This window comes from Balearica regulorum, chromosome 19 (genome assembly GCF_011004875.1).
Source record: "Balearica regulorum gibbericeps isolate bBalReg1 chromosome 19, bBalReg1.pri, whole genome shotgun sequence".
Lineage (NCBI taxonomy): Eukaryota > Metazoa > Chordata > Aves > Gruiformes > Gruidae > Balearica > Balearica regulorum.
In genome coordinates, this window is record NC_046202.1 from 4,942,942 (window position 1) to 4,955,835 (window position 12,894).

The 12,894-nt window shown below is 43.7% G+C and overlaps 1 protein-coding gene across 6 annotated transcripts in view; it reads right to left on the minus strand.

The window, feature by feature from the left end:
• Positions 1 to 7,638: 7,638 nt before the first annotated feature.
• SPECC1 (sperm antigen with calponin homology and coiled-coil domains 1) overlaps positions 7,639 to 12,894 on the minus strand; it is an 87,908-nt gene continuing 82,652 nt past the window's right edge. For 4 of the 6 annotated variants that reach the window (XR_012838438.1, XR_012838437.1, XR_012838439.1 and 1 more), the window contains 2 exons: positions 10,663 to 12,749; positions 7,639 to 10,625 (listed from right to left, as the gene is read on the minus strand). Coding sequence is in view for 2 of the 6 variants with exons in the window: in XM_075771821.1 (XP_075627936.1) it covers positions 12,660 to 12,749 (90 nt within the window). In the remaining 4 variants the exon portion in view is untranslated. Of the gene's footprint in view, positions 12,750 to 12,894 lie in introns of all 6 variants that reach the window. The other 2 variants (XM_075771821.1, XM_075771822.1) reach the window with 1 other exon arrangement.

Genomic DNA, 12,894 nt, shown 5'->3' on the forward strand with positions numbered 1-12,894 from the left:
TGCAGCACAGTCCCGTGTCATGGCATGTGCCTTCTATGTCTATGGAGGCTCAGAGGTCCTCTCTTCCTCCAGACCTCACGAGTACACCTCAGTACAAGCCCCTGCACACGTGTCTCCCCACTTGGCACTCACATTTCTAACCTCTTTTCATTAGTTGTCTCCTCTGCAAGGACCGTCAGCTACGGGAATGGCCAGTGACAGTGGTGATGGTAGGGATTCGCAAGGTGGACATGAGGATCTGGACTAAGAACCAGGTCGTGTCTGTCACGTGGCTGTGTGTGACTGCCAGGGCAACAGACCTCAGCCACAACTTGCCAAATAGGATCCACTGGCCCAGCCGAAGTAGCACTGCCTTGTGAGCTGACTCCCCGTTACCACTCAAGTCTTCACTAGTACTTCTGAGCTGTTTTGCAGGACAAGACATAGCTTGTCCTGAACCCCACTCCAAGAAAGGATTCCCAAGACACAATATAACCTGTAAACCGTGCAGCAGGTACAAAAGCCCTCTTCAAAGTGGTGCTGCCAGTGACGGGCTGAACTACACACAGTCTACGCCAGCTGGGTGAAGGAAACACGATTTTTGAGGCTAACCGGGTATGCGGGCAGGTGAAACAAGTACTCAGCTCTGCCTGAATATTTATTGCCTGCATCGCTGTGCTGAGCATTAGCATGTCAAAGATTCCAGATGAGCTCTGAAGTAAACAACGATGGAGGTGAATGGCCAAAGGTGAGGTTTGCCGCCGTATCGCTGCAGGCGTTTTTCTGGAAGAGACTGGGAAAGGAAAGCAGAGGGTGAAATTCCAGAGAAAACAATTTCCGCACTGGACACTTCAGTAAGTCTGCAAAATCCTTGGAAAACAAAACAGAAAAATCACAGTAAGATCGTAAACTGCAGATCAACAAACTTGGATTTTCCTAGACCCCGGGGTCGTTGCCAGATCATGTATGTATATTATCCTGGAATTTAAAACCAGTGTTTGAATTATCTGCAAGAACTCACCTTGTAACAATGCAGGTGCGTGAATTCTTTATAAATTGTGGGTTACATCTTACACCTTTCATTAGAAGACAAAAAAGCCACCACAAGACTGAAAAAAAATAAACTGTAAACAGCGGTGAAGTTAAAAAGGAAGAGTTTTGGATGAGAGGAGGCAAGGGTATGAAGATACCATTTTGAAGAAATTTTTAATTTATCTCTATGTTTGATTTTATTCACTAACCACCTTCTATGATGAAAAGCCAAGTACCTCTTCCAGCAGTATTTTTAAATGAAAGCAGCGGCTCAAGCCAAGAGCGTATGAAGCCCTACAGTGCTGAGCCCTGGTTGCAAGGTCTCACCTGCACGGGGCTCCCAGCTGTCTCCTTGATGTTGGTGGAGCTGGTGCAGCCAATTTCCCCAGAGAAATCAATAGGCAGCGTTGTTACGTTTCCAGGCCAACATCAGTCGTGGAAAGCCCAAGGTGAAGCTGGACGGGCAGCGATGCCGTTTGCAATTCAAACATCCGGCGATTGCTTCATTCAGAGCTAGAGCTGCTTCCTGGGTGAAACCTTCACAACTTCATGGCCCTAAAACAAACTTGCTAAGTGCCTGACTCAGGGCTTCATTTCCAGTCAACACTTCACAGCAACAGTAAGGAGAAGTGATTCTGCTCCCTGCCAAACCCTGCCAGTGCAGGGAAGCGTGCTCTGATCCCAAGCGTTTAAAGCCATCCTGCTTTACGCAAAAATGTGACATTTGGCGCTCCAAATGAATACAATGAGAAGACTTGAATTAGTGCAACACAAGTGCTCTGAATATAGAATTATGCTCAAATTCCAGAGAAAAGCTAGATTTAATTCAAATCCTTCAGCCTGTTTTCTCTGTGCAAGACGGAACCAGGATTTATAAATACGTTAGTACTATTATTACAATTATCTGCAACTGCCAGCGGACAGCTATAGCATATAGAGAAGCCACGAACCTGTCGTGTCCTCGGTCCCAGCTCTGAAAACCATCCTTGACCGCTAACAGCTCGCCTCCCTTCACAGGCCGAGCCAGGCGGGTCACTCCGGGCAGCTTAGCCGGGGCAGAGGGAAAACTGCAGAATATGCACAAAAAATTCCAGTCAGCCAGTGCAGGGGAAGGGACCAGCCTTCGTGTCCCACCCTGGCCCCACGCTCAGCTGCCAGCAAATACTGAGTTTGCGCTCAAAACCTGTTTGAACCCCAATATCATTATTACAGCCCTTATTGTATTGCTCCATCACAAAGATAGGGGACTTTTCTGGTTTGTCCAGTCTCCGTAGCTATTGGTAAAAAAGTGCTACGTAAACCTCGTGCTAAACACCGTTAAAGCCCGAGAACCCGGTTAGTGTGGTTTGCAAGACTTCGTCAGAAACCCTCCCAGCTCTGTGGCTCTGAAAGCAATGTCTTAATCACGGTTGAAAGGGAAGAACCTGGAACCCGGACCGCACTATCCCATGGCACATTATGTATTATTAATATTACTAACCCCTTTGCAAGCTTCAGACTGAACTCTCCCTTCCCAGAAAGGCTCTCCAGGGCCTCGGCAGTACAATTGCTCTCAAGGGCTGAGCTATGCATATATTAATAATATTATTATTATTATTGCTGTGCTATTCAGACATGTTGGGTTGCCTGAACTGAATACTAGTAGCTGCATGACACACAAGCAAGAGGCCACACTCACTGCTTTCACTGTAACTGCCCTGGCTGTGGTTTTTATTTTGGCAAGGAAAATAACAGACATCTTATAATGGGGAAAGCCAAGGAGAGCCATGGTGGTAGCCTCGCTTCCCAGGAACTCGATCCCGTTGGGAGAATGTTGGTTACGTCCCGCTGAATCACTAACCTGAGGAGTTCGCTCGATTCCTTGATTAGAGTGTGGGAGTGGGTTACTATGAGAGAGAAAGGATGAGCTGAGAAGGCAAAAATTACAGCACATCAAGGTGGAACAAGGGTTCGAACTGCTACATACTCTTTCTTTTTTTTTTAAGCCAAGAGAAGTGGTAAAATGGAGCCTTGCACAGAAGGTGTGTGGCTGTCTGTGGGGAGCAGGTTTGAAAAAGCACTTGCTCCCATGTTCTGTCTCTTAATCTTGTTACTTTCTCTTTAACCAGCTTAAACTCATGAAGTGTGGGTACGGATAAAACCTCGGTCATTGCTATGTACTTAAGAAGAGACAGCAGTTCGCGTTCTAGATATGTGAATAATATTTACCTACCTTGGCATTTTACAGCTTTCATTTTCTTCCTGCTATGCTCAATAAAAACCACTGATTGTCCCCATAATCTGCCTGCCATCTTTTCCGGGTGACGTTTACTTCAGGGTCCTGCTACCCAGAGTTTGTGCCTGTAGTTTTCCCACATTCAAATTCTGAAACACTGTACCGGTGAGACCTCAGCCTCCTGGTTCTGACCTTTGCAGCCCACCAAGTCTCCATCTGGAAGACTTCTTATTCTACTTGTATTGCCTATGCTTCTCTACCATCTATTAGGGCTTATATCTTTCAAGGACATGGATAACCATGACAACTTCTCAACCTGTACTCTCTGTCCAAACCTCACTACAGCTTTTGCAACCTAAAAAGATGGGAGATGCAGTCGTTATTTTATATACACTGGTAGTTGGACAGCCCAAGAAGATGGGGTAAGACACTTGTCTGGCTCTGGAAGCTGGTCAAGCTAGAGGTCAGGAAGGAACTGGTTCCTGCATACTGCAGTTTACACCCCTCTTCCTTTCTCCTGAGCCACGTGCTCTTTAAAAAGCCAAATTGAAAACATGGCTGTTCTGAATTACAGCACTACAGAAACTTCTGCTCTTCCAGGAAAACTTCTGGTGGTCTCTGGAAAGCGTGATGTCTCTATAGAGTTTGAAGCTCATATTGTCTCTGGGCAGACTGGCTAGGAGTCAGGATGGCCACTCAAAGTAGGGTAGTTCAGAAGTCAGAACAGAACCACCAAGTGAGATCCCATCCATTTAGGTAGCAGGAGCCTGGGAATTCGGGGTAAAATGAGCATTATTAATGACTAAGGGGAGACACACAAGGATTGGCTCAGAGATGGGGGAGACTGAAAAATATCTTAATAAGTTTTTCCTGAAACTGAGAGTTTCCTTTTCATCACATCTCATGGAACCACAAAAGGGTTCACATAGGTTGAAACCACGTTTGTGACAAGCACACCTGCCGCAGTTCCCATGGGAGCTCCAATTTGGGAATGCAAGACTCCTAGTGCTCATTCGGGGCTTTAAACTTTAGACTACACTGTCTGCGTTGTCTTCAGCTTCAAACATAGACCAGGTCATGGCTCTCTGCTTTCATCTGCCTCTGCCAGGGGCTCCAATTGAACATGAACCTCAAAATGCTGGAGCAGCTCTGGGTGTTCACAGAGAGGTCTTGGTTCCTGATGGGGTCAGAGGCACTACGCTGGTACAAACAAATAAAAACCTCTCCATCTCAAACAGAAGAAGGTGCACGAGTCAGGAAGGGAATTATTCTGTCCACTCCGCTCTATGTTTTCTAATCGTTAGGAGACACTCGGCAATGAAACCAAACTCAGCAGCACAGCAGTCCTGAATCTTGTCATCTCGCCCCATCTACCACCAGTCACAAATAATCCTGAGAAAATATTGGCCTCAATTCTCATTTTCAGTCTCTTGCTGAACCACTTGCAAATATATCAGCATGTATTACTGACAATCTCCACAGAGAATCCAGCTTTTTCCAACAAATAAATCAAAGCAGGTGGAGTATATTCTGAAAAGCGTTGAGACAGCGCAGCCTGTAAGCATCTAACAGCTTACTTCGGTAATGGAAACACCAGGTCCAGCAGTAAGAGACAGCAGGGCTTTGGAATCAGTTGGTCCTAAGCAGAATCTATTTTCTGAAAGATAACAAAGGAAATCACAGACATTAATATTTGTAAGTGGCTGAATATAGAAAATTCTGACAAAAATATGAACTGTCTCATGTCCTTTCCAACTGTAGGTCCTGATTGCTGGGCTGTTAATTTCTGCTGGCTTCCCGGCACATACTTACCATGGCAAATACTTCTTACGAGTGGTTGGTTGGCTGAAGCTTTGAGGCACAGTCTGTGACAGCACGACTTTGTGTTTTGTAGCAATTGCAGTTCAAGCAAGGATTACGGGGACAGGTTTTTAAAGAGCCAACAGAGAGAGATATCTTGTTTGATCATTTGTTTAAAACCAAAGCAAACAGGAACCAAAGTAGCTGCAATAGCAGGTAACTTGCTACCCGCTGGTATCTCCATGCTGTGCAAAGAACAGATTAACTCGGACAGCAGCGTCTCGGGAGATTCATCTCCCTTTATAGACAGAGAATGGGGCTGAAACTCATTACATGTAATTTTTGCTCACTGGTCTGTAAGGCAGAAAGGATTTTTGCCTTTCCACGTCCCAGGACTCAAGAGCCTGTATCAAAAAAATGCGGAGTGCTACCAGACATGAAGGGTAACATCCTACAAGCACACCTACCAGTTTGATTCATGGACCAAAAAAAAAAAAAACCCCTAAAAACTTCACTTATTGCGGTTACTGTGAGATGCAGACAGAACTTACCAACTATTTCTCAGCCAAGAGCTGGTCGGGTGACAGAAGAGGGAAAGGAGGCAGCCAGGCACCCACAGCTTTGAACACCAACCTGCAACCAGCTCACGTTACCTGACCGTTTCACAGATACCGGTGGGGCGTGCGGATAGATCACAGCTTCCCCGAGCAGACAACCAGATTTCACCCCGCTGGGGCTAAACAACAGTACAAACCCAACCTGGTCTGATTATTAATTAGTTCTATTATAATACTGCATATTGACTCTAGCTTGTGGTCGGAGGCTGTATGAACTCCTAGCAAATACAGCTGTTGCCCCAAAGGATTTATAGCCAAAAAAAGAGGACAGACAAAAGGATGGAGATCAACAAAGGATTGGGAATTTAGACAGACACGAACCGCCTTATTCCAAGGTCACACAACCAACGAACTTAAGTATTCTGAGTCCTGCTCCTCACACTTTAAGCATAATACAGGACTGCATTCCTGGTGATGGTGAGATTTCCAGATAGCAAGACAGGGCTGGGTCTGAGAATTCCTTTGCAGAAGACAACTGAGGTGCAAATATCGAGCCTAGCGCTTTCTAAGCAAGCTACAGCAAACCTTCAAAATGAAGTGCAGTGGCAGCTTGAAAAAATTAGGAGCTCTGCCATTTCACATGATCATACTTAGTCCAGGAGATAAAGCTGCCCAGATCAGACAAATCATCAAAACAACATTGCTCTGCCTGTGACATTGCCACATGAAAGGATCAGCCCAGCTTAAAAATCCAGGGCTGAAACGTGATACTTAGGTGGGGAAAGGCAAAGTAGTTTGGACAATGTAAATTAGAACTTTTTTTTCCCATAAGGTCTCATCTACCAACTGAACACAAACGTACCTGAGAGGCTTGAAGAGATTTAAATGCTCATTTCTTTTATCTTCTTGTTTTCTTTGCTGACTCAGTGATTTTGATTGTTCTAGTACTGCCACTGCTGTCATGGGCTAAGAGCAGCCTCTGTGCAAAGTATTCTGATATTTGACCTCAGCATCTCGGAAAGCTCTGTCCGTAGGTTGGATAGTGGCTGGAGCCCACATCCATGGGGCTGAATTCCTCAGCAGCAAAGGCAGGCCTCCACAGCCCTCGTTGTGCAGGCTGGAAGAAGGAATTCGCTCCAGGGATACAGTCTAGAATTTAGGAAGCCCTCCTTTGCTCCATGGAGTGTTTATAATAAATGTCACCACAAGCATCATTGCTAGGTATTCTGGTTCTGACAGGGAGTCACTATTTTCGCCCTCTTTCCTGTAACTCAGCCCTACCTGAAATTCCAACACAAACTCCATTTTCCCTAGCAGTCGGACGGTGATGCTCAATCTGCCAGACGTGGACTCAGTCAGGACGTTCTGGCTTCCTTTCAAAAGATCAGCAGCTGCTAGTCCTCTCTGTGGTGGGAACAGAATAGTGCCAGGTCTGGTCACTAGCCTTCCCGTCGGATTTCAGTCTCTGACCTGTGTGTGGTTTGTTTCACACAAGAGCGGAGGAATCTTTCTAGCACTATGCACGTAGTGTGCTCATCCCCTGCGTCGTGTGTAATGGCCTGTCGCTATCTACCAGCTGGACTGTACTCTGAGCTGTACTCTTGCCTCTTAGCTTACTACTGAGTCATTTTTACACTTCCTCCAGTCATGAGTCCTTGCTTCCACTTTCTGACTACTTCTTTCTTAATCCTCTAATCATTTAAGCACTCGTGATGCAGAGATGTATTGGTCTCTTCTGTGTTCTCTCCTTGCCTTTGCACTAGGATGATTTCCTACTGTCTCTTCAATACCATTGGTTTCAGAAACAGATCTCTTGCACTCCTTTATCCCCAAGACAATCTTCTGAAAGGCACCTAAATGCATCTAAGTTACTTTAAAAAATGGAACTCGATATATTTATGAAAAGAACATTCTGACCAAATTTTCTTTGCTACCACTGTAAGAGAATCAATGAACCATGACTATCTTTTAAAAACTCTCCTGGGAGTCCCACTTCCCAGCAGACTGCAGAAGAATCTGTTTTGTATGTCGACATTTGAAACGTTACAACAAACGTCAGAAACAGAAAAAGATTTATTAGAAATATTACACAGATTTTTGCATCATACATTTTAATAATGTTAATCTTTAAATATTAGCATGTCCAAATCTGGCAATGCCTAGTATATACATTCTAATGTGCTCTTTGTATAAATTAGATTACGATGTAACATCTGTACCCAATAGAGAAAGCTAAAAGTACTTGACTGTTAGAGGTGATTATCCCATATGACAAACTCAAGCCTGGACCAACAATCAATAAAAACATTGTGTCCAGCACTGCCCAGTGGAACCTGGCACACGTGCGAGTCAAAAACGTAGAGACCATCAGTTGAGAAAAATGTTAATTGCAGTTCAGTTATTAGTTTGATTCTACACCATATTGGTGAGTGAGTCTAAATGGCACTGGAGTTGGTAAAAACCAAAGTAGTCTAGCATAGTAGAAGTTATTGCTGGGTTTAAAAATGTCTTAATGCTCAGTGCCCTGAGTCTTTTTAGGCAAAAGCCTTCTTCTGACAGGAAAATGCATAATCTCATCCCATACGGACTCTGCCTTTTACCAGATACACGAGGCGCAGCTTTGCAAACAGCTGGCCCCGTCAGATACTTCCTGCTGGAAGACCCGGTACCGTAAGCACAGAAAGATGAGGGAGGTACACACAAACCAATGAGCCAATGCTCATATTTTCATTGCCAAGGAAGGGGAAAAAAGTTTGTGAAGCAAAAAGGTAGATTTTTGAAGAGTTCCAGGTCAGGAATTAAACAGGGAAGAACCAATCATTCTGCCAGCATGCACTTATTTGGTTTGGACAGAAAACTTGCACATAATTGGTTGCATATACAAAACAAGAAGAATTATAGAGAAAACCTGCAAAACGCAACTTCAAATTACAAAGAGAAAACCTGCCAAAACACAAAAAGAACGTGTCTCACTGAGAGGAAACTGGAGAACGCACACAAGTCAAACCCCACTCTGCTCAGTACGGCTGCCTTGCTGCAGCACAGCAAGAGCTGGGAAATCTTTGTCCCCTTTGGATTTCCGTGACTGCCCAGGCACAGGAAGGGGAACCCGGCAAAGGCAGCAAGCTCTGTGCTCTCTTCCCTCCTCATCTTCTGAGATCCACCCCAGGCTGCACTCTTAGGAGAAACGTCCCTCAGGATGACAGTCAGTAAGGACTCTCAAGCCAATGTCCTTTGCTGTCGACAAAGGCCCAGGTACTTATGTCCCACATATGCCCCTCTCTCACACGCCAGACTTTCGCTCCGTTCAGTTTCACTGCGTACTTTCCGAAACAGCTCATCAGCCTTTCTAGAAAACCTTCTTAGAAGGCTGACTCTGGGCTCGCTTCTCAACGCCTCTGTACCCTCCCAAGCCATGAAACAATTTGTACCTTCTATGACTCACCAGAAATTCTGGGAGTCAGATTGTATACTTTTCACACTTTAATCTCCTTTCCTCTCTAACAGGACAATAGTCACACGACATGATATCCCTCCATGGAACTTCACTGAAATCCCCATCCTAACCATTCTTCTCACGTGCTCATCCAAAATCAGCTATTTGGTTTCCTGTAGTCCGGCAGACTACCCGAGTACACACATACAAGCATGTGCAGGTGTGTTTAAGAGTGATGGTATATTTAGGGAGCATATGGTGACGTGATGAAGAGATTTCATCTGCCTGCATCACGGAAAGATCCATTACTCCTAAGAGGCAAAGCCAGAAGGATTTCAGCAGTTTAGGCAAATTGTTACTGATACAACACGTTACATCATCCATGTCATATCATCACATGTTCCACTCTAGGACATCTTCAGAGGATTCTCAGAACTTCTGTGAAGACCGTCCCTATAGCTTAATTCACAAACTCTTTAATTTTAAAGGCAGCTAGAACTTTAATTTTGCAGTTCAAATTTGAGGTGTCTTACATGGGCCTGTAGATTTTCTGAAAATCAGGTTGATTTGCAGCATCTTGTGTGGGACAAATTTAAATTCATACTCAAATTTTAAGGCAGCATGAAAAAACAGCAGCAATTTCTGAAAATCCAGGTCTAGAAATGTAACTGTGCAAGGTTCAAAAAGAAGAAAAAATACACATATTGTAACAGTTAAATGAACAAACAAACAATATTCTTAATCTCAAAAAATAATCTGGAAGAGCATCTCTCAAAGTATCAGCATTTCAAAATGAGATGTTTTGCAGGTTTGAGGACTGAAAAGTAACACTGAGCAAATGATGAAAGTGAGTATCTTCTTCACTACTGACGGACAACTTGTTCTTGTTTAAAAATTTTAAAGAATATACCATTAAAATGGGGTAGAATTAGTGCCACTACTGGGGGGCATGGGAGAATAAGCTGAAAAGAGATGACAGAAATATTGCTTTGCAAAAATCATTTAAAAAAAAAGCTGCTAGATCAAACAGAATGGTTTGTAAGGTTAGAATAAGTCCTGGAGAAACAGATTAGAATAAATGTCAGAACAGCGCTTGAAGCAAATGATACTGACACATTAGATAACATATGTATTTAGTTTACATCTGACAGCCACACAGAACACACACTTCCAGTGACCAGAGGGTTAAGATTATCTTTCTTTTTCAGATCAAGTGGAGCCCTCTGACTTTGAAATGTTTACCAGACGCTGGGAATTAAAAGTGTTTTTCTCATCCCTGCAAATGCCCAATCCAAAGCCCACTGAGGAATATGGAATTTTCTGTGCTGACTTCACTACGCTTTGAACTACAGCCCGTTGGAGAGAATTGGGATCTCCGCCAATGGATACCTCAGGGGAAAAGAGCCTGCTGCATCTAGAAGGCAATGGAGCTCTGCAGTGTGACTGCCTTCCTAAATGAACTCTGCTTAGCAGCTACTTTTCCATCTTACCGCGTGACAGGAGACATGTATCTGAGGACACTTAAAGCAACTCATCCTATGTTCTCCAGGGATGGCAGAGTGTATGCTGTGAAATACCGGAGGGTTAATGCAATCTAGGAAGCACTCTCGTGCAAAGAAGTAACTCCGGCCAGCATTTACCACCGCTTTCTCACAGTATAGGATGACACAAAGAGTGCAAGGGCACTGTAAGTGCGTGCCTCTGTCCTTTTTTATCACACAGATTCTCAAAAGATTGGAATCAGACTTTCCTGGGGGCGATGGATTAGAATAAATGTCAGACTAAAACTAAGAGCAAGTGATGCTTTTCTCCTCCTGCAAAACAGGCATACACTGCATTCCTCCAACTTCCTTTCTGTTCAGTACATTGACTGACCTTGGCCACTGTCATCTACCCCTTAATCCTGTATTTTACTGTCAGCAAACCGAAGTCTGAAATAGGTTGTTTACTAATTAAGTAGTATTAAAAAAATCAAACAACAAAGCACTGTGGGGAAGCCAGAGGCTGAGATCAGCCACCTGCAAAGCCCCAGAAAACCTGAAACCAAGTTTCTTCTGTGAAATTGCTTGTTTCTATTTCATGAGCCTTTTTTCAGGAGTTAAGAGTAGTGAGCACACAGTACTATTTTTTGTAAGAGAGAAATGATCCCTAGCTCCCTAAGATTAACATTCACAAAGCATCAAGGCTGGTCACAGGGTTAAACATGCTAACTAAACAACAACTTTCTTCTACCAGCATAACCTAAAGCAGCTAGGCAGCCTTCTATGAGGTCCTGTACGAAGCATGCTCTCCAAGACCTGCTCCTAAAACAAATTAAGCAGCCAGTTTGATCCTGCTATCCTTGGAGACAAACAGAAAATGTAACTTCATGTGGTGAAATAGGAGAAACGGTATAATGGAAACGAAACAGTATCTTTCAGACATTTTACTAACAGTATTATTGAGCTGGAAAGCTACTCTCTGCCGCCTTAGAGATTTCCACGACACAGAGAGGGGTTCCAGTTACATTCTTTGTAACTTGTGGAGTGAAGTTGCAACTTCCATTGGTACTAATATATTACTGTGTTCCTTTACAGGGTAAAACCACTTCCAGGCATGTAGCACATGGATTACATTTTATTGGACAGGGCACAGGCTGTCTCAAGATTCATGCCTCTACACAGCAATTACGTATCTGTGCTGATAATACAGGATCAACACAGAAGAAAGTTACTCCACTCAATCCGCAAAAATATGAACTACTGAGATGTCCCGGTATTGCTTAGAGAGTCATCACCTGATTACTGGCACCTTGCAAACTAAAGCTAGTAAACTGCATTTGCAATATTCCTATGATAACTGTGCCTGCACAGTCAGCTGGGAAACCAAGCTCTGGCTTCCTGCAGTAATCAAGTAACAAAGTTGTAGTCATAAAGCTATTTTTTCCTCAAAGAGATTACTTCCGTTTGATCTGAAATGAAGTCCCAGCACCTAACAGGATCTTTTAGAGTTCTTTCACTAACTGGCAATGGAACAGAGCACGGTTTCCGAGTTACAAATGATCCCGTTATCCTGCTGGTTAAGCTACAACAAGCAAACTAGTACAGTTATTGCACCAGATGCGTGAGAATAACTCCGGTTAAGGTTCTACACACTTATGTGCATCTGTTATGACATTTGATAAAATACATGGAGACAAGAAAACAACATGTATTTGGGATGAGTTAAGCATGTTTTGGCAAGAAGAGCATTTTTATGAGCTTTTATATTAATTCCCAGCCTCCCCCTTGAGTGCCAGCATAGTCCACATTGATTTAGAACTTCATTTTTTTAGCAGGTCTCCTGATGGTGGAGTCTGGTTTGAGGCAAACGTTGTTTAGCACAAGGGATCCTCTTCAGAAATATCCCACACATGTTCGAAAATGCTTTGCAATTTCCACGTAGGAATAAAATTACAGATTAATTTGGTTTGTATAGATGGACAGTGGATATTTATTTGGTTGCAGTCCCAGATGTAATCAAAATTATGGAAGAGCTTTCTTTCAAACTAAGAGCTTAGGTTGGTTGTGGAAGAGTAGCAAGCGGATTTTTAAAGTGATCGAGTGCATCTGTAGCATTCTTTGTTCTCTTCCCCACTTCTGTCCACCTCTTGCTCTGTATCTCAGGTCTCAAAGTACTTATAAATCTGGGCGACGTACTGCATCACACTCTGCCAGTCTGGCCGGTCTGTGTACATCATCTCGCTGAGTTCCTGCATAGGACAGACACATTGTCAGAACTTAGTCAAGCAGCACCACTGGGAACATCACTGGGTCCTCTGAGTAGCTGTGGCTACTGAACACTACTTCTGCTTCCATTCCAGAGATCCTTAAAGCCACATACAGTATAAAAGTCCA